This window comes from Pseudophryne corroboree, chromosome 9, assembly GCF_028390025.1.
Source record: "Pseudophryne corroboree isolate aPseCor3 chromosome 9, aPseCor3.hap2, whole genome shotgun sequence".
Classification (NCBI taxonomy): Eukaryota; Metazoa; Chordata; class Amphibia; order Anura; family Myobatrachidae; genus Pseudophryne; species Pseudophryne corroboree.
Window position 1 is genome coordinate 438,132,152 of NC_086452.1, and position 21,927 is coordinate 438,154,078.

Genomic DNA, 21,927 nt, shown 5'->3' on the forward strand with positions numbered 1-21,927 from the left:
CCGGACTAGAGATGGATCCTGAGAAACTACAAGCAATCCGGAATTGGCCGGTACCCTTCACCCTCAAAGGGGTCCAGAGGTTCTTAGGGTTCGCCAATTATTACAGAAAGTTTATACGAGACTTTTCCACCATTGTGGCGCCTATTACTGCTTTAACTAAGGAGGGTGCTAACCCGTCCAAGTGGTCTGAGGAAGCTATGCAAGCCTTTCATCTGTTAAAACAAAGGTTCATCTCTGCACCAGTTCTGAAACAGCCCGACATCGACTCTCCTTTCATCTTAGAGGTGGATGCCTCCTCCGTGGGAGTAGGAGCGGTGTTATCTCAGAGGGCTAAAGATGGCCATGTACATCCTTGCAGTTTCTTCTCCCGGAAGTTCTCCCCAGCAGAGCGCAACTATGCCATTGGCGACCAGGAGTTGCTAGCCATCAAGCTCGCTCTGGAGGAGTGGAGATATCTGTTGGAGGAAGCTTCTCATTCAATTACCATACTTACAGATCACAAGAACCTTTTATACCTGAAGGGCGCACAATGTCTCAACCCTCGTCAGGCCAGATGGGCACTTTTCTTTTCCAGGTTCGACTTTAAACTCCAGTTCTGTCCGGGCTCTCAGAATCGCAAGGCCGATGCCCTTTCCCGCTCATGGGAGCAAGAAAATGAGTCAGAGTCTTCAGACAAGCATCCTATTATAAATCCGTTGGCATTCTCCACGGTAGGGATGGACTCTACGCCCCCATCAGGGAAAAGTTTTGTGAAGCCGATGCTAAGGAGGAAGCTCATGCATTGGGCTCATGCTTCCCGCTTTGCCGGACATACAGGTATCCAAAAAACCCTGGAGTTTATCTCTAGGTCCTATTGGTGGCCAACTCTGAAAAAGGACGTCTTGGAGTTTATTGCATCTTGCCCAAAGTGTGCCCAACATAAGGTATCCCGCCAGTCGCCTGCGGGGCAACTGGTTCCACTATCCGTTCCCCGTCGACCATGGACCCATTTGTCGATGGATTTCATTACAGATTTACCCATGTGCAACAAGTTCAATACCATCTGGGTGGTAGTTGACCGGTTCACCAAGATGGCACACTTCATTCCTCTCACCGGTCTTCCGTCAGCTTCCAAGTTGGCTCAAGTATTCATACAAGAGATCTTCCGACTCCACGGTCTTCCTGAAGAAATTATCTCTGATCGAGGAGTTCAATTCACAGCCAAATTCTGGCGAAGTTTATGTCAAGTCCTCCAAGTCAAGCTAAAGTTTTCCACGGCTTACCATCCTCAGACCAATGGTCAAACTGAGAGGGTGAATCAGGACTTGGAGGCCTTCCTCCGCATCTATGTGTCCTCCTCTCAAGATGACTGGGTTCAATTACTTCCCTGGGCCGAGTTCTGTCATAACAACCAGTATCAGTCCTCATCTTCTTCTACACCATTCTTCACTAACTTTGGATTCCACCCTAAAGTCCCTGAGTTCCAACCGCTTCCAGCAACTTCTGTTCCAGCAGTGGATATCACCTTGCATCAGTTTGCCAATATCTGGAAGAGCGTACGATCAGCTCTGCTCAAGGCATCATTCCGGTACAAGAAGTTTGCGGATAAGAAGCGTCGAGCAGTTCCTGCTCTCAAGGTGGGTGATCGGGTATGGTTATCCACGAAGAATTTGAGGTTAAGAGTTCCCAGTATGACGTTTGCACCTCGCTACATTGGTCCTTTTAAAATTGAACAAGTCATCAATCCTGTTGCTTACAGACTCCAGTTGCCTCCCTTCTTAAAGATACCCAGGACATTCCATGTTTCCCTGTTGAAACCGCTGATCTTGAATCGGTTTCATTCCTCACTTCCTCCAACTCCGAAAGTCCAAACTCAACGAGGCGTTGAGTATGATGTGGCCAAGATCCTGGACTCACGTCACCGTTACGGTCAACTACAGTATCTTATTGACTGGAAGGGTTACGGCCCTGAGGAACGTTCATGGACCAATGCTTCTGATGTCCATGCTCCTGCCTTGGTCCGGAGATTCCATTCCAAGTTTCCTCAAAAGCCAAAGAAGTGTCCTGGGGCCACTCCTAAAGGGGGGGGGGGGGTGCTGTCACGATCCGGGTATCTGGACGCCATTTCTTACCCATCAGATGCCTCCTAAGGCTGGCTCAGTGCTCCAGGACCGGATCCCATCTGTTATCCTAATGTTCACATTCCTGCATCCTCTCCTGTCTCTCTGAGACGCTGTCACAGTAACGCCATAATACATCTGGCATGGCGTCTCCCGCGGCCTCCGCCGCCGTCCCTGAGCTTCTGCATGCAGAGTGTCAGAGTGGCGATTACGTCAGCCGCGGCCTCCGCTGTGTCCGCGTGGTTGGATGTGCACTTGTCAGCCTGGCGTCTCCTGTCTCCGGTGGCCGGCGCTGCCATTACTGTCTTCATTACCACATGGATTACAAACCAAACTTCCCTCCAAGTGTCTGCATGGGCGCAGCCATCTTGGATTCTGTCAGCTGATCATTTCCACCAATCTGTTGTCAGTATTGTTAATCTGCTTAATTGCCTAGCCAATCCCTTCCTTGCTGCAGGTATAAATACACTGTGCCTGAGCAAGGAAGGCGTCAGTGCTTCGGTTGTCTAACCTAGTTCCAGTTTGTCTCTCTCCTGTGACTGTCTTCCAGGTTCCAGCTCCTGTCTCAAGACTTCCACTACAGAGACCCGCACTAGCATTCCACCTGCGGTGTAGCCTGACTTTTCCATCCATTGGAATTCATCTGTTTCCAGCTACAGATCTACCTGCTTTCAGCATATAGCTTCCAGCAGAGGTCAGCTCTTCTTAAAGTGCCGGTACCCTTTTCTGCAGATTATCATTTATCACCGGCATTATTATTTCACCGCTCTCAAACTCCAAGACTTCAGTTTATTTCATCGCTCTCAAGTTCATTTATTATTTAACTGGTTCCAGCCAGTATCCACTCCATGCTAACAACAGTCTGGTTCCAGCCAGTATCCACAGCAGCCGTTTTATCTACAGCAGCCCAGCTTTTCCTGGAACACCAGCTGGTACAATCCTGGGTTATCTCCATTGCTACAGTCGGGCCTGGTAAGGACTTTCCATCTAGAAGATATTAAGAACTATCTCACACTACCAGTGCCCTGTGGCTCCTGCCACCCTGTAGTACCCAGGAACTGTATTTATTCTTTGCTGACTTTTATGTTTCCTTTATTGCTGCTGTGTTGCGGAGTTGTTATAATAAACATCATTAACTTTTATCCAAGTTGTCGTGGTCACGCCTTCGGGCAGTTATTCTTCATGTTACTTACATGTCCAGGGGTCTGATACAACCTCCCAGGTTCCGGTACATCTCAGCCCCTACAACTGAGGCTGCCTCCCGTCAGCTCAGGCCCTCAGTTGTGACATCCTGCTTCTAAGCAGTCGATTTCACGCTGGATCAGTTCACTATCCAGCATGATTATTCCATGGCAGGTTTGCCGTGTCCGAAATCTGTAAAGGCCCACTCTACTCGTAAAGTGGGCTCTTCCTGGGCGGCTGCCCGGGGTGTCTCGGCGGTACAACTCTGCCGAGCAGCTACTTGGTCTGGGTCAAACACGTTTGCCAAGTTTTACAAGTTCGATACTTTGGCCTCTGATGACCTCAAGTTTGGTCAAGCAGTGTTGCAGGAGGCTCTGCGCTCTCCCTCCCGTCCTGGGAGCTTTGGTACATCCCCGCGGTACTAATTTGGACTCCAGCATCCTCTAGGACGTAAGTGAAAATAGGATTTTGGTTACCTACCGGTAAATCCTTTTCTCGTAGTCCGTAGAGGATGCTGGGCGCCCTCCCAGCGCTGCGTTTCCTGGTTTGGGTTTATAGTTCAGTACTGCCTGGTTCCTAGGTAAGTTCTGCGTTATTTACTGTTTCAGCTGTTGCTGAGTTTTTCCGGCATGTTGGCTGGATTTGCATGTTTTGTGAGCTGGTATGAATCTCGCCACTATCTGTGTAATTCCTTCTCTTGAAGTATGTCGTCTCCTCGGGCACAGTTTCTAGACTAAGTCTGGTAGGAGGGGCATAGAGGGAGGAGCCAGCCCACACTATTAAACTCTTAAAGTGCCAATGGCTCCTAGTGGACCCGTCTATACCCCATGGTACTAATATGGACCCCAGCATCCTCTACGGACTACGAGAAAAGGATTTATCGGCAGGTGACCAAAATCCTATTTTTATAAAAGTTGATGGACAACTATTATACAAGTAGATATTATTACTCATTACTACTGTATATGATTGCCAACAATAATCCCACTGCACTGTCTCACTCACAGTACCTTGCTTTACTGATGATAGTTATCAGATATACAGTGGTGAGTTTATGATATTCTGGTACATAGAAATTATGCAAAATGATTGGCTATTATGCTGGTCATATAACTACAGTTACATGCAAATATGTTGGGATATATAATCGCCATCTGTACTAACCGCCTGTCAAGTATGTGTGTGTATATATATATATATATATATATATATATATATGCGCAGTAATGGTAAGTCAGTGTACTGCTTCCCTTTCTTCCAAAGCAATATAATCCATAACAGGAAAATTACTTTGAATATCTGTATTACACTCCTCTCCACAGGTATTTATTTATTTATTAACAGTTTCTTGTATAGCGCAGCATATTCCGTTGCGCTTTACAATTAGAAGAACAGTAGTAGAACAAAACTGGGTAAAAGCAGACCGACATAGGGGTAGGAAGGCCCTGCTCGCAAGTTTACAATCTATCGTGAAATAGGCATGTACAGGTTGAGTATCCCTTATCCAAAATGCTTGGGACCAGAGGAGTTTTGGATATCAGATTTTTCTGTATTTTGGAATAATTGCATACCATAATGAGATATCATGGCGATGGGACCTAAATCTAAGCACAGAATGCATGTATGTTACATATACACCTTATACACACAGCCTGAAGGTAGTTTTTAGCCAATATTTTTTATAACTTTGTGCATTAAACAAAGTGTGTCTACATTCACACAATTCATTTATGTTTCACATACACCTTATACACACAGCCTGAAGGTCATTTAATACAATATTTTTAATAACTTTGTGTATAAAACAAAGTTTGTGTACATTGAGCCGTCAAAAAACAAAGGTTTCACTATCTCACTGTCACTCAAAAAAGTCCGTATTTCGGAATATTCCGTATTTCGGAATATTTGGATATGGGATACTCAACCTGTATACACAAGGATAGATGCTATCCAGTGTCGGACTGGGGAATGTAGGGACCACCGGGGGAATGCAGTGGTAGGGGCAGATGTTAGGGGTATGGCCAGTCTGCACCTCATTGGTTCCCTGTGGACGGCTGCTCAGTTCCGCAATACGCTGCTGGGTCAGTAGCAAAGGAATCTGTAATCAATAGAGATTGAACAAGCGCCTCATGGTGCAATAACTTCTCAATTCGCTGAGTAAACAAACAACATAGGTGATCTGCGTACCAAATAACAAATTCAATTGCGCATATCACATTCACTAGTTTCGTCGCTTTGTATGCCGACCTCAATAATGGGATCTTTATTAAATCTGCGGATCCTGTAGTCCTCTGTGAAAGTACCAATGTATGGTTGGGAATCTGTGTGTATTTGATATGTTAGTTGGTTATGTCTTCAGTAAATCTGATTTGTAAAATTGACTTTGTGGTGACCTCGGCATTCTCTGCTGCTGCCAGGGATAAATAAAATATCACCTTTTTTAAAGTCCATTTGGTTTAAGGATTATTTTGTTTTAGATTTCTTGAATCTATAAAATCAGAGAACAGTTCCCTACCGACGATATATTGTATAGACCAAAACTATATGAAGTTGCAATTTCCAGTTTTTAATTTGTATTGAGTGTTATTTTCATTAGGGATACTTGAATGTATTTATTTTTTTAAGTTAACATTCTAAAAATATATATTTGAATATATTAATATAAATAGATATATAATAAAGGGGTGTGGATCGTTAGATCTGCATTAAAAAGGTTTACAGTCATTAGGTCAACCCCAAATGGTCAACATGCAAAAGGTCGACAGGGTCAAAAGCTCGACATGGAAGACAGTGGGTAGGCATGAAAAAGGGAGGGTTCTTCCTAGACCCCCATAAAACTACAATTTCCTTTGCAAAATCAATAGAGAAGGCTGTTTGTGATCATAAGGAAATTACTGGAAATTTTTAAACATGTTAAATGGCTGATTTGTGCATTTTTAAAAAAAAGGAAACAATTATAAAAAGCAAACCTTTTCATTTACTTTCATACGAATAATACAAAAAAAGGAGAAAAAAAAAGGAAAAAATATGCTTCTGGAGTATTTTCAGGTGACTTTAAAACAATAATTTTTTTTTATAAAAAACAATTATTTTAAAAACAATAAATACTTTAATTTAATTTGGGATGCATAAAGCAACGGAGAAGTTGATTTCGGGATAATTTGAGGCCATTTTTTTAAACCTAAAAAATGACATGTAATTATTGGACTAGTTAAACCAATTGGAAACTTCCAATTGCCTAATTAGTCATTAAGGTGGGGGTGTCCAAGGGGTTCTGCATGGTGTCTTGGCATTTTATCCTTAAAATAAGGATTTTCCTTACCATCTCACACCCTAAGGGAGGTGCGAACGGAAAAAAGCGAGTTTTCTCAGCCTGGTTTAATGCGAGTTGCTAACTAGATTGTAAAATGCAAATTCACAGAGAAAATGGCATCTTGCATCTCGTACCTAATTAGAATGACCCCACTGATACAAAATCATTATACCTAATACATTTAATGTGGATGATATATAACAAATGATAATGGCTTCATGGAGGCATCTCGTGGAGGAGATTTTACATTATTTGTACACAATTTGTTGCTATTATTGACATAAATCTCCATTTACTGGATAATTTTACATTACATTCTTTTGGGACACAAGTTTACTCTCCTTTTTTAGTATAAACTTTACATAAGGTGTTTGCTAATGACATACAAGTCAGCAGATTGTAACCTTTTTTTCTTCTTCGGGTTCCATAGGGCTCCACAGGGGAGACAGTGGGGTGTAGGTGGTGGTATAGGACCAGGGAACCACACAGTTAAGCTTTTAGATATCCCAAGGTGTTGTGGACGCCAGCACTGCTGCTCCATCACCAGGGGTGGATTGGGAACAAAAAGCGACCCTGGAAAAATTTGTACTAGTGGCCCCACTTGGGCAGCACCAGAGGTGTAAGGTCTAGCCATGGGCCATGGCAGCAGCACCACCCCCCAAGACTTTCCAGATAGTGGGCATGTCCAGCATCAAGGGGGAAGTTAAAAATAAATAAAATTAAATATTATGAGCACGTTATATGATACACCTTCAGAATTAAGGAAACTATATAATTCTTTAGAAATATATATATTCTTGCTTATTACACCAACCGAATCCCAATCACTATTCACTCAATCTTATATGTCAGCCAAGCAGGCAGACAGAGCACGCGCACGGCATGTATTCAGAACTAGGAGGGGTGCGGGCGCAGAAAAACGGGACGTTTGACGAGGCCACGCCCACTCGAGTGAGGCCACGCCCATCACACGCGAGGTCACGCCCCTTTTTGGGTCTGCGCTCGGCTTTGCCATGCAAGAGTGCCGCTTTCATCCAGCCAAAAGTTGGGAGGTATGCATATTCACTGTCATCATATAACTGTCCCTTCTGTTTCTTCCCTTTGACGCTAAGGCCAGGTGTGTAAGGGGTTCTACATTCTTCACTGCTCTTAGGAGGTAATTCAGATCTGAACGCTGCTGTGTGTTTTCGCACAACAGGCGATCCGGTCCAAACTGTGCATGCGTATGCACTGCAATGTGCAGGCGCATCGGACAGCTACAACGGGCATTGCCGGTCAGCAACGGGATAGTGCGAAGGATCCATTCACATGGGTGTACACAAGGTGATTGACAGGAAGAGGCCATTTGTGGGTGGCAACTGACCGTTTACAGGGAGTGTCCGGAAAAACGCAGGCGTGTCCAAGTGTTTTGAGGGAGGGTGTCTGACGCCAGCTCCGGCCTCGATCAGCAGTAATCAGTAGCACTGGAAGAGTAAGTCCTGGGCTGCGCACAAACTGCACAAACTGATTTTTAGTAGCTCTGCTAACACATAGGAACGCACACTTGCACAGTGAAAAATACACTCCCCCTGTAGGCGGCGACTCTCTGATCGCAGTACAGCAAAAAACGCAGCACAGTGATCAGATCTAAATTACCCCCTTAGAGGGGGTGAAGTTAGTCACAGCACTGTTTTTGTTGCACACTAGCTATTGCCATATTGTGTGCAGCAATTCCCTTGCAGCTATGTCTGGCAAAGGCAGGGGTCGCAAAGAGGCTGATGCACCTTTGTTAGTTTCATGTAAGTCGTGTTCTGCAGGTTTATCTCTTCAGGACATTATACATGGTGATTTGTGTACTGATTGTTATGCATCTCTCTATCCAACACCACCAGCCCCTGTGCAAGAACCCCCCTGGGCTTCTTTTTCACAGTTATTGAGTCGGATAGCTGACTGCCTGTCAGCCCCTGCGATAACACCCCATATGGGTTTTTCTCAGCAGGTGCATCTTCTCATACCAATGCCTCATTCTATGCCTGTCCCAGCCCCATCTCCCTCCGGGGTGGATGTGCTTTCTACCTTAGTACAATGCCTGGCCCAGACCTCCACGGCTTTCCAACAGATGTTAAAGGATGGCAGGCCCCTGCCCTCTAAGGCCACTAGGTGCCATGTCCCCTCTTCTGAATCTACACATACTGATTCAGAGGCATCTTCTGTTGAGGAAGAGGATGCTGATGTCTGTCTCTCTGAGTCCCCCTCGGGGAAGGGGGGGGGGGGCGGCAGTCCCTATTGGATGTATCTGCCCTGGTAAAAGCTGTAAAATATATCCTTAAAATAGAGGAAGAGGAGCCTGCTCCTGAATCTCAGCTATTTCAGCTCCAAAAGGTAGTCAAAGATTAATTTCCTCAGTCTGAACATCTTATGGAACTGAGATGTTCAGCCTGGAATAATCCTGGTAAAAGGTTCTGCTCCCCAAGTGACTAACTACTTTCTACCCATTTCCGGAGATTGACTGTGCCAAATGGGGACTCCCCTACCAGTCGATTCCCATGTAGTCCATTTAGTTAAATTCTCCACCCTCCCTATTCCGTCAGCTTCTTCCCTAAAGGAGACAATGGATAGGAGGATTGAAGCTTGTTTTACAGGTGCTCTGACTAGACCTAATGTGGCTGCTGCCTGGGTGGCCAAGGCCAGTGAACACTGGGCAGATAGTTTGGAGGAAGGACTCCCTTCAGATGTTTCAAGGGAGACTCTCTCACATCGCTCATATCAGGGAGGCTGCTTTTTACCTAGGGGAAGCAGTCATGAATGCTGTTCTCCTAGCTTCCAAGGCATCTGCTACCTCCGTGGTCGCCTGCCACATCCTCTGGCTCTGCTCGTGGAAAGCAGACATGGATTCCAAGAAGGATTTGGAAATCTCACCTACATTTCACTGGGGATATCCTGTTTGGAGCGGAATTGGACAAAATTGTGGCTACAGTGGCAGCCATCAAGACGGCTTTCCTGCCCTCTGCTCCACCGTTCGCTCCTTTTGCCCACAAGGTAAAGCTAAAGGTCAGTCCTTTCCCAGACATACGACTTCCTCAAAGACTACCAAACCAAATCGAAACAGGCCTGGGCTGCAAGACGTCCACCTACCAAGCCTGATGAATAGCCGGCAACCTGATAGGGACCCGGGGTGGTAGGTCGACTTCTTCAGTTCAAATATCTCCACAAGTTTGTCAGAGTACCCAGGTTTCGTATAGAAACCCTTCATTCTATTGTCCTAGCTATGGAGCCTGTGGACTTTATGATGTCCCTGGACATTCAGAATGCTTATTTGCATGTCCCTATAGCACCATCTCATCAATGATTCCTAATGGTTGCTGTATACCAGTTTCAGGCCCTACCCTTTGTCTACTGCGCCCAGGGAACCAGTGACAGGACAGCACTCCTTTCAAGGCCATTGGTCTCCAGCAGAATTCTGCCTACCCATCAATATTTTGGAGCTCCGAGCGGTCTACAGAGCCCACACTCTGGCACAGGATCTGCTCTGGGGCAAACCAGTCCAGATTCAGTCCAACAACACTACTGCAGTGGCCTACATCAACCATCAGGGTGACAGTCACAGTCGGTCAACGATGCAGGAGGTAACTAACATTCTCCAGTGGGCCGAATGCCATTTTCCGGCTATCTCAATGGTTTTCATTCTGGGGATACTCAACTAAGAGGCGGAGTGGTCTCTACAGCCAGAGGTCTTCCAGCTCCTTGTGCACAAGTGGGGCCAAGCTGACATTGACCTTATGGCCTCATAACACACTACAAGGTTCCCTTGTATGGGTCCAAGACAAGAGATCCCGAAGCAGCCTTCGTGGACGCCCTGACTGTGAGGTGGAACTTCTGTCTACCACATGTCTTTCCTCCAGTTTCCCTTCTTCCGCAGGTTCTTCGGAAGTTCAAGCAGGAATGAGGCACCGTCTTACTGGTAGCTCCGGAATGGCCCAAGTGCACATCTCGGCCCTGTCAGTCTGATTCCAGCGCAGGATTGCTCCACTGCTGGATGTTTGTATCTATCTTTCTTCAAGATGTACTCCATGTTCAACCTCCCTTTGTCCCTGCAGTGGATCCATGGGATTTGTCAGTGGTTCTCAACGCACTTCAGGAGCCTCCATTTGAACCCCTGGATTCAGTGGATCTCAAGTGGCTGACAGCAAAGACTCTATTCCTTCTGGCTATTGCATCTGCCTGAAGGGTGTCAGGTTTGGGGGCGCTCTCCTATCGCCCTCCCTTTCTGATTTTGGACAGGGCGGTTTTTTCGAACTCGGCCTTGTTACCCTCCTAAGTTAGAGCCATTTCCGGCCTTCCTCTCCCCGGTTCTTTCGGCTCAGGAAGCCTACCTGAATGTGATCCGTGGTCTCCGCATCTACATGGATCATACCAGTTCCATCAGCAAATCAGATTCCCTCTTTGTCATCTTCAGCTTCCAAAAGAGGGGTTAGACAGCTGACAAACAGACTCTGGCCCGGTGGCTTTGCATGACTATCTCACAGGCGTACACGCACGCTGGCCTTCCTGTGCCAGCTAGTCTATGCTCATTCTACTCGCTCTGTGGTTCCTTTTTGGGCACCACGCCATGGTGCGTCCGACAACAATTGTGCAAGGCCACGTGGTCTTTTGTCCACACCTTTCTCAGGTTCTATGCCTTTGATACATTCGCTTCCCAAGATGCTTCATTTGGATGCAGGATTCTCCTATATGCTCAGGAGCGTCCCCTTCCTTGAACAACTGCTTTGGGGCATCCCCATTGCCTCCCCTGGGGAGCCCTATGGAACCCGAAGAAGTAAAGGAGAGTTATGGTAGACTTACCTTCATTAACTCTTTGTCTTCGTGGTCCATAGGTTCCACAGGGCGCCCACCCTGATGTACATGGCTTCTATAGGTTTCTTCTCTTGATCACCAGTTCCCTTGTCTGATCTGTCAGAGATTGTTCTTTTGTGTACCATATCTTAATTCTCTTCTTTTCTGCTCCTGCCTTGGGCTTGTTAACAAAACTGAAGAGCCTGAGCATTGATGCGGGGCGCATGGATGCGGGGCATAGGGGGGAAGGACCGGGACATCTTGGGATACCTAAAAACTGTTTGGTGCCCGGTCCTATACCACCACCTACACCCCACTGTCTCCCCTGTGGATCCTATGGATCTTGAAGAAAGACTGTTAATGAAGGTAAGTCTACCATAACTTTCCTTTTTATATTCATCTTATTTCATTGTGAATTGTGTATATGTCTTATGTTTTTACATGTGTGTTTTATGTTATAGTTAATACATTTTAATATTTCTGAGAGAAGCCATTTTCTGCGGAATCTATGAACAGATTGAATTTTATTATATTCCTCACTGGCACAATTTATCTTTTCAGTTGTGCAATTCGTGTTTACAGTGTGTCCAGCTCTGAATAGGGTCCTGAATATCAAATTTTTAATTTTATAAAATATTTTTTTAAAACATTGCAAGTTTTGACCAATTCAGAAAATATTGCTGAAAGGGGCTACAGAGTAAAAATAAGGGAAATAAGAGTAATTTTGTGTTAGTCAATTGTCAGCTTCACATACCAAAGGAATGAATAGGAACCATCCTCGGTCCTCCCTGTATGTTTGTATAATTGCACTTTGCCTTTTGTACATTGTTTTGATATTTTATGTTGTTTTATGAAAATTATATTCTGTTTTATTAGGTTTTTTCTACCAATGGGGTGCATTTTGAATACCATATTACAGAAGATTATTTTACATTTCTAAGGTATGGATATGATTTGAATAATATTTGACCCTATGGTGTTATTATTGCTTCAATAGCCAATAGTAATAAATTCCTTTTTGTTTCTAAACTCAGTAAATGAAATACATAATGGCATATGACTATTATATTCCGCACCAGATTATACTCTGTAGGATACTTACAACAGATATTTTGTGGCATATCCAATTAGTCGAGGGGCAGGGGCATATTAAGAGAGGAGGGGCGTGCATGCAGTCTCCATCAGGGCCCCCTCCTCTTTAGCCGGAAGCGGTGTGTGTGTAAGGGGTTGGGTATGCTTTACCGCGCTGGGGATCCCGGTGGTAAGCATATTGACCGCGTGATCCCAGCAGCAGAATGCCGGCGGGGGGTGGTGAGTGCAATGAAGCCCCTTGCAGGCTCGCTGCGCTTGGCACAGTTTCTATTCCCACTCTATGGGTGTCGTGGACAACCACGAATGGGAATAGTACCTGCTAGTCTGCATTTACACGGGTGTGGGATGTAGCCGTGGGTATTGTGACCAGCGGTCTCCTGACTGCCGGTCACATAACTCCATTCCTGTGTCAGTGCTAGTAGACTATATAAAGTATAAAGGGACATGACAGCAAAATAAGGCACATACGGCAGAATTTGGCCTATTAAATGCTGATGTGTGTTATGTTCTAGTAAGAAAAATACAAAAATAATCCAGCAGAATATTTTAGGTCTTGTGGAGCGATGTTGGCGCTTTTTGATTGAGATCGTGTTCAACAATTAACCTGCATGGGAGTTATTACAACGTGGAACTTCTGATCTTGTCAATGCTTCTACTAGCAAAACACGGCTACTAAAAGCATTGCCCTATTAAATATTGGGCATAAACAAGAGCAGAAGCGCCGTCTTTCTAAAACCTAACGCTTCATAAATAAACCCCAATGTGTTTGACAATTCTCTGCTCACACCAGAAGGGGTGTGGCCACTGAAAATGGCCCACAGTGCCAGTTACATTGCCCCACAGTGCCAGATACAATGCCCCACAGTGCCGGATACATGCCCCTCAGTGCCGGATACATGCCCCACAGTGCCAGATACATTGCCCCTCAGTGCCAATACATTGCCCCACAGTGCCAGATACATGCCCCACTGTGCCAGTTACATTGCCACACTGTGCCAGTTACATGCCCCACAGTGCCAGATACATGCCCCACTGTGCCAGATACATGCCCCACTGTGCCAGTTACATGCCCCACTCAGTGCCAGTTACATGCCCCACTCAGTGCCAGATACATGCCCCACTCAGTGCCAGATACATGCCCCACTGTGCCGCCCCCCGCCCCCCCCCCCCCCCCCGGTCACTCACCGCTTGTTGATATGTGAGGGGAGGAGAGCACAGCGCCTCTCCTTCCCCTCACCGCTCCAGGTCTCCGGCGGCTGTCTGGCGCCGGTTCGCTAGCCAATCAGAGCTCGCGGATCGGCAGCCAATCAGGAGCCGATCCGCAAGCTCTGATTGGCTAACGCCGCCGGAGACCGGACACAGCTGCTAGTGCTGGCAGCGGCGGTGAGGGGAGGGAGAGACGCTGCGCTCTCCTCCCCTCACATTTCGGCGTGACGGGGGCGAGTGGGGCATGATGCCCTGGCCGCCGGCGGCTCCCCCCTCTCCGCCCAGGGCACGTGGCCCACTCGCCCTACCCTTGTTACGCCTCTGCTTGCTGGTCACAACCAATCGCCTGCAACCTGGAATTATATAAGATCAGTACCTAACTATTGTGCTTTGCATTCAAATCTTGTGGCTCCTCTAAACCTGGCTATGCTACAAATACTCTTCACCAAATACACAAGCCACCCACTGAAATACCTGTCATCCATCAATTCAGTATACTCTTCCCCAGGCCCGCCATCAAGGGGGGGCGGTGGGTACTCCAGTCCCGGGCCCGGACTGAGATGGGGCCCGGGTGATTGTAGTCAAGATCAGGGACACAGGTCAGCTGCCTGCCTGCGCATCGGCAGGCAGTCACGGTGGGACAGAGCCGCTGTCATATTCTTAATACAGAGCCGGCCGTGAGCCAATCGAAGCTCATGGACCAGCAGCCAATCGGGAGCTGCTGAATGGCAGCTCCTGATTGACTGCTGGTCCGTGAGCTCCGATTGGCTCACTGCCGGCTCTGTATTAAGAATATGATCGTGGCTCTGTCCCTCTGTGGGTCATTTCTAATCATCTGGGATCATTTCTAATCATCTGGGATCATTTCTGATGGCAGCCCTGCTCTTCCCACTACTGCTACCATTTCAGTGGGTGAGGCATGATACCATGCCTCACCCACTGAAATATTCCTCAGTCACCACCACAGTAATATGTGGCATAGTCATGTAAACTGGGGGCATTACTTTATGGCAAAATCATGTGAACTGGGGGCATTAATATGTTGCATAATCATGTGAACTGGGGTTATTAATTTGTGGCATAATCATGTGAAATGGGGGGTATTCATTTGTGGCATACAGTAATCATGTGGTATGGGGCAGGAATGTTACATACGTCTCTGTAAAGGAAAACATTCTTTATTTTGTGCCAAGAATTATTGCAAGAGCGTCACATCATGTCAAAACGCCCAAAGCCCACTGGTGACAAAGGAAAAAAACGAAGAAAAGAAGAAGAAGTAGAAGAAGAAGAAGAAGAGGAGGAGGAGGAGGAAAAATGGAGAAACGACAGAGGTAATGTTATGAAATGTTATTGGCTACGATATGGCTCAGGCGCTATTATTGGCTGTGTATAACTGTACTTTGATTATTAATACCATGTACCAGGGTTGGAAAAAAACTGTTTTTAAAACAAACAAATAAACCGTTGGTTTTTTTTGTTTGTTTAACCCGATTTTTTTTGCATTCGTGTCTTAATGAAAAAAAAAATCCTTATTATTTTCATACCGTGAAACATTGCTATGTATTAGAAACCTTGATCAATCATGTTTTTAAAGCTTTCTAACATTATTATTAGGCTTTGATATGATTTATTTTACATAAAAAATTTTTTTACTGCTGATTATTCCTATTACATCTAAGTATATGTAGATTGACTAAACATATTAAAATATACAAAGTACACTCATAGATAGATGAAATTGAAAATAAGAATAAGTTAATGTTAGGCATTACTCCTACTTTTTACTTATAATGAAATAAATCTAAATACAGTAGTAAGACAAAATGAAAATAGAACAGCACTTTTCAGAGAAACACACACACACACACACACACACACACACACACACACACACACACACACACACACACACACACTCACCAAAAAAATCTTGTTAAGCATTAGCACTGGGCATGCCACTGGCATTAAACACTTTGAATATAAACACATTACCAGGGAGATCCCCTTTTTATAGGCTTTTTTTAAGAAGTCACGGCATACTTACCAATTTGGCTACCACCTCCGGGAAGGGGCACTCCGCTCAGCACATAGGGGGAGTGGCCGGCACACAGGTGGGCTGTCCGGGGGCATGGTGGCATAATTGCATCATCGTGGCTTCGCTCCTGCTCTACAGTGGCGAGACAACAGGTACTGTATATCGGGGACAGAGCTCTGATGATGTGATTCAGCACGAATTGCGTCAATGGGTCCCCTCGGCCTGCCCACTTGTACTCTAGTGGGCACCCGAGGGGAAGGGGGGGGGGGGGTTTGGAGGGGAAAGTGAGAGACTTGCCCACCTTTCTAGAGGCACGTGCCTTGGGGCGGTTCTTGTTTGGGGGGCAGCACTTGGATACTTGTGTTGGTACTGTCAGTCCGATATGTGCAAATAACTGATAAATATTTCCACTGTACTGTACCATATGCCATCTTGAATGGAGTGTAATTGGGTAGAACATGCACATACTATCCCTGTAAGCTGTCCTACTTACTAAATATGTATGCACAGGGCCGGATTAACAATGGGCCGGATGGAGCTGCAGCTCCAGGCCCCCCATTGCAAACAGGCCCACAGGAGACTGACAGCCATGACAGGAGAATAACTTTTTCCTGTCACAGACTGTCAGCGACTGTCCTCTCTCCCATGCCCCGTTGCCAGCACTCTCACCAAGAGCCACAGAACGGTGCAGGCAGTGTGGTAGCCGCATCTCTCCCCCAGTCTCTCCTTCTCCGGGGTCCTGACTGATCCTGTCACTCACAAGCTCCGCCCCCTCAGACTACACGAGGAGCTGCTGCTGCTGCATGAAGCCTGGTAATTGTAAGTTGTACAATGGCTTCTGGATAAGTAGCAGCCATTGCTTTGTGTACTGTGTGTGTAGTGTTTGTGTGCATGTAGTGGTGTGTATGTATGTATGTATGTATGCATTTACATGTGATGGTGTGTACTGTATGTTTATGTAGTGTGTACTGTGCATGTGTATATGCAGTGGTGTGTGTGTGTGTGTGTATATATATGTGGTGGTGTGTGTACTGATGTGTTTGTGTAATGTATGTGTATGTAGTGTATACTGTGCGTGTGTGTATATGCAGTGGTGTGTGTGTGTGTGTATATATATGTGGTGGTGTGTGTACTGATGTGTTTGTGTAATGTATGTGTATGTAGTGTATACTGTGCGTGTGTATATGCAGTGGTGGTGTGTGTACTGTATGCGTATGTAGTGTATACTGTGCGTGTGTATATGCAGTGGTGGTGTGTGTACTGTGTGTATGTAGTGTATACTGTGCGTGTGTATATGCAGTGGTGGTGTGTGTACTGTATGTGTATGTAGTGTATACTGTGCGTGTGTATATGCAGACGTGGTGTGTGTACTGTATGTGTGTGTGCTGTGTCTATATGTGGTGGTATATGTGTGTGCATGTGTATATATGGTTGTGGGTGGGTGCTTTATGTGTGTGTAGTGTGCGCTACGTGTGCATATGTGGTTGTGTGTGTACTGTGTGTGTATATGTTGTAGTGTGTACTGCAGGTGTGTGCAATGTGAGTGTGTATATACAGTGGTGTGGGTGTGTACTGTAGGTGTATATGTAGTTTGTCTATATGTGGTGGTGTGTGTACTGTGTGTGTTTGTGTGTATATATGGTTGTGGGGGTGGGTGTACTGTATGCGTGTGTATATGTAGTGGTGGTGTGTGTAGTGTTTGTGTGTATATGTGGCAGTGGTGTGCGTGTACTGTCCGTGTATATATGTGGTAGTGTGTACTGTGTGTGTGTAGTGTGTGCTACGTGTGCATATCTGGTGGTGTGTGTACTGTGTGTATACTGTATGTGTGTATATGTATCGCTAGTGTGTGTGTGTGTATATATGGTGTGTGCGTACTGTGTGTGTATATATGTGGTGATGTGCGTGTGTGTGTGTACTAGGTGTAGTGTGTGTGTGTATATGTGGTGGTGCGTGTTTGTTGTGTGTACTATGTGTGTGTATGTGGTGGTGGGCAGGGATAAAAGTGAAACAACAAATGAACACCTAGCGCTTATCAAGGCACCAGAACTGTTTGGCCAATCGCTGTATTATTGTATGTAGAATTCTCATGTAATGCTGCAGTACTGTGATGCCAGGGATAAGTAATAGGAATACCTAGGGCATGCCATAACATATTTATAAAAAATGAATATTACTATACATACACATTATGCATACATAATAACAATACTGTATGTCATTAAAAATATATTAAATGAACAAGACTTCTCTTATTTCTAATCATTAAGGTTACCCAATAAGGGTTTATGGACAGAAATCCTTAATCAATGGTATCCAATCCTAAAAAGTGCCATATAGAGTTTTAGTTTCAACAGTTGTATTCTGATAAAGTTGTTGTGCTTATTTATTCCAGCAATATCAGTCTCTGGAGGGAGGGCGTCTGACTGTACGGTTCAAATAGGTAAATGTATTATACCCACACGCATCATGCCGCTATAACACTTCCTGCGTCGCCTCATTACTGAGGTGAAGCAGGAAGGGACATCAACAAGATGTATTAACATCATGTCTGCCGAAGCACTCCCCCCTCCGGTGATGTCCCCCTGAGCACACAGCGCGTCAGCTCAGTGCTGACGCGCTGTGTCTCCTACCCGGCCGGCTCCTCTGCGCATGCGCAGGAACTCACTACTCAGGTGAGAACCCCAGCGCAGTCCAGAGCCAGCACCTGCCACAGGCAGGGACAGCTCTGTCCCTGCTGTAGTGTATGGGCATCGCCACCTGCAGCTGTCCAAATCGACAGCTGCAAGTGTCGGAATGGTCAGCGATCATGACCATTCATACATTGCCCGCGCATATCCGCCTGCTATCTTTTAGATAGCCGCACGGCAGCCATCATACATGGGGGAGAAGTGGTATAGCGCACATCATGAGCGCAGATACCGCTTCTCCCCCATATTGCCAGATCATACATTTCCAAAAAAAAGAGCACGGCGCTATGCTCCACCTCCTAGATGTTACACTTATCCCTACAGCAATGATGTCACTGAATAACTTTTATGTGACAAAAGGAGGTCGCCGGGGCTCTGTAGGTAAACATCCCAGCGCTATGCTCCATCTTTGATGATTGTAGTTACTGTACAAAGTTACTGTATATCCAAGATGCTATTAACCAACATTGGGAATGGAGAAGTAGAGCAGCTGCACACACTCACAATGCTGCCAGAGTACTTTACCCACGATGATGTGGGGATAACTTTTAACATCTAGGAGGTGGAGCTTAGCGCCGGGCTCTTTTTGAACCGTACAGTCAGACGCCCTCCCTTCAGAGACTGACATTGCTGGAATAAATAAGCACAACTAACTTTAATGGAATACGACTATTGAAACTAAAACTCTATGTGGCACATTTTTAGGATTGGATACCATCGATTAAGGATTTCTGTCCATAAACCCTTATTGAGTAACCTTAATGATTTGAAGATAAAAGAAGTCATGTTCAATTGTTAATTTAATATATTTTTAATGATATATTGTTATTATGTGTGCATAATGTGTATGTAATATAAATTTTTAATAAATTTGTTATTGTGCTCCCTAGGTATTCCTGATACCTTTTTTTGTTAGGGCAGTGATCGCGCTGAGCCGGAAAAAAAGTGGGTCCCAGGGACCCCTCACTTTTAAAAATTGGGGTCCTACCGGTCCTTTTCTGGGTCCCATTGGAGTGAAGGTTCATATTAATCTCAGGAGGGGGGAAGTGACAAAGCTGTTGGGCTGTGTAGCATACAGACACTGCACCAGAGCTGTAACTAGACATTTTGGTTCCCTTGTGGCAGAAAGTGAATTGGTGCTCCCCGCCCCACACTGCAAGGAACAGACACTGCGCGCCGAAGGCGCGCCGCAAAAATGTAGGGGCGTGGCCACATAATAGTGCCAATTCATATTACACCACACAGTAGTGCCGCTTATGCACATTGCACCGGGTAGAGCACGTTACACACTTTGCATCGGGTACAGCACGTTGCACACTTTGCACCGGGTACAGCACGTTACACACTTTGCACCGGGTACAGCACGTTATACACTTTGCACCGGGTACAGCACGATATACACTTTGCACCGGGTACAGCACGTTATACACTTTGCACCGGGTACAGCACGTTATACACTTTGCACCGGGTACAGCACGATATACACTTTGCATCGGGTACAGCACGTTATACACTTTGCACCGGGTACAGCACGTTATACACTTTGCACCGGGTACAGCACGTTATACACTTTGCACCGGGTACAACACTTTATACACTTTGCAGCGAGTACAGCACGTTATACACTTTGCACCGGGTACAGCACGATATACACTTTGCACCGGGTACAGCACGTTATACACTTTGCACCGGGTACAGCACGTTATACACTTTGCACCGGGTACAGCACGATATACACTTTGCATCGGGTACAGCACGTTATACACTTTGCACCGGGTACAGCACGTTATACACTTTGCACCGGGTACAGCACGTTATACACTTTGCACCGGGTACAGCACTTTATACACTTCGCACCGTGTACAGCACGTTATACACTTTGCACCGGGTACAGCACGTTATACACTTTGCACCGGGTACAGCACGATATACACTTTGCATCGGGTACAGCACGTTATACACTTTGCACCGGGTACAGCACTTTATACACTTTGCAGCGAGTACAGCACGTTATACACTTTGCACCGGGTACAGCACGTTATACACTTTGCACCGGGTACAGCACGTTATACACTTTGCAGCGAGTACAGCACGTTATACACTTTACACCGGGTACAGCACTTTATACACTTTGCAGCGGGTACAGCACGTTATACACTTTACACCGGGTACAGCACGTTATACACTTTGCACCGGGTACAGCACTTTATACACTTTGCAGCGAGTACAGCACGTTATACACTTTGCAGCGGGTACAGCACGTTATACACTTTACACCGGGTACAGCACGTTATACACTTTACACCGGGTACAGCACGTTATACACTTTGCAGCGAGTACAGCACGCTATACACTTTACACCGGGTACAGCACGTTATACACTTTACACCGGGTACAGCACGTTATACACTTTGCACCGGGTACAGCACGTTATACACTTTGCACCGGGTACAGCACTTTATATACTTCGCACCGGGTACAGCACGTTATACACTTTGCACCGGGTACAGCACGTTATACACTTTGCACCGGGTACAGCACGATATACACTTTGCATCGGGTACAGCACGTTATACACTTTGCACCGGGTACAGCACTTTATACACTTTGCAGCGAGTACAGCACGTTATACACTTTGCACCGGGTACAGCACGTTATACACTTTGCACCGGGTACAGCACGTTATACACTTTGCAGCGAGTACAGCACGTTATACACTTTACACCGGGTACAGCACTTTATACACTTTGCAGCGGGTACAGCACGTTATACACTTTACACCGGGTACAGCACGTTATACACTTTGCACCGGGTACAGCACTTTATACACTTTGCAGCGAGTACAGCACGTTATACACTTTGCAGCGGGTACAGCACGTTATACACTTTACACCGGGTACAGCACGTTATACACTTTACACCGGGTACAGCACTTTATACACTTTGCAGCGAGTACAGCACGTTATACACTTTGCAGCGGGTACAGCACGTTATACACTTTACACCGGGTACAGCACGTTATACACTTTACACCGGGTACAGCACGTTATACACTTTGCACCGGGTACAGCACTTTATACACTTTGCAGCGAGTACAGCACGTTATACACTTTGCAGCCACCACCTCAGACCCCCCCAGACACAGCGATCACGGGTGTCAGTGAGGGAGGGTGGTGTCCACAGTGATTGTGCGGGAAAGGGGGGGGGGGGATTGTGCAGGAAGGGGGTGCCCAGTCATTGCAGATGTCACTGGAAGGGGTGTCCTGCCTGTGACGAGTACTCACAACACCATATCAATATTAACTTATTCAGGCTGTAGCAATGCCCGCCAGCAGCCGCATCACCCTCCCTCCCTCCCTATGTAATGAGCCAGGCGCGGAGCGGACAGAGCAGCAGAGTAGCCGCTGCCCCGCTCACTGTCCCGTCTGTCAGGCTGTGTGGTCAGCGCCTCTCACTCGCAGCGTTGGCCCTGGATCCCGCGGCAGCGCACAGACGGGT

The 21,927-nt window shown here is 46.1% G+C and overlaps 1 protein-coding gene across 1 annotated transcript in view; it reads left to right on the forward strand.

The window, feature by feature from the left end:
* The window catches only part of LOC134958452 (interferon-induced very large GTPase 1-like), a 168,606-nt gene that overhangs the window by 83,254 nt on the left and 63,425 nt on the right, over positions 1 to 21,927 (forward strand). The window contains exons 4-5 of the mRNA XM_063941072.1: positions 12,283 to 12,347; positions 14,898 to 15,035. Coding sequence (XP_063797142.1) covers positions 14,921 to 15,035 — 115 coding nt within the window. The 5' untranslated portion in view covers positions 12,283 to 12,347; positions 14,898 to 14,920. The remainder of the gene's footprint in view (positions 1 to 12,282; positions 12,348 to 14,897; positions 15,036 to 21,927) is intronic.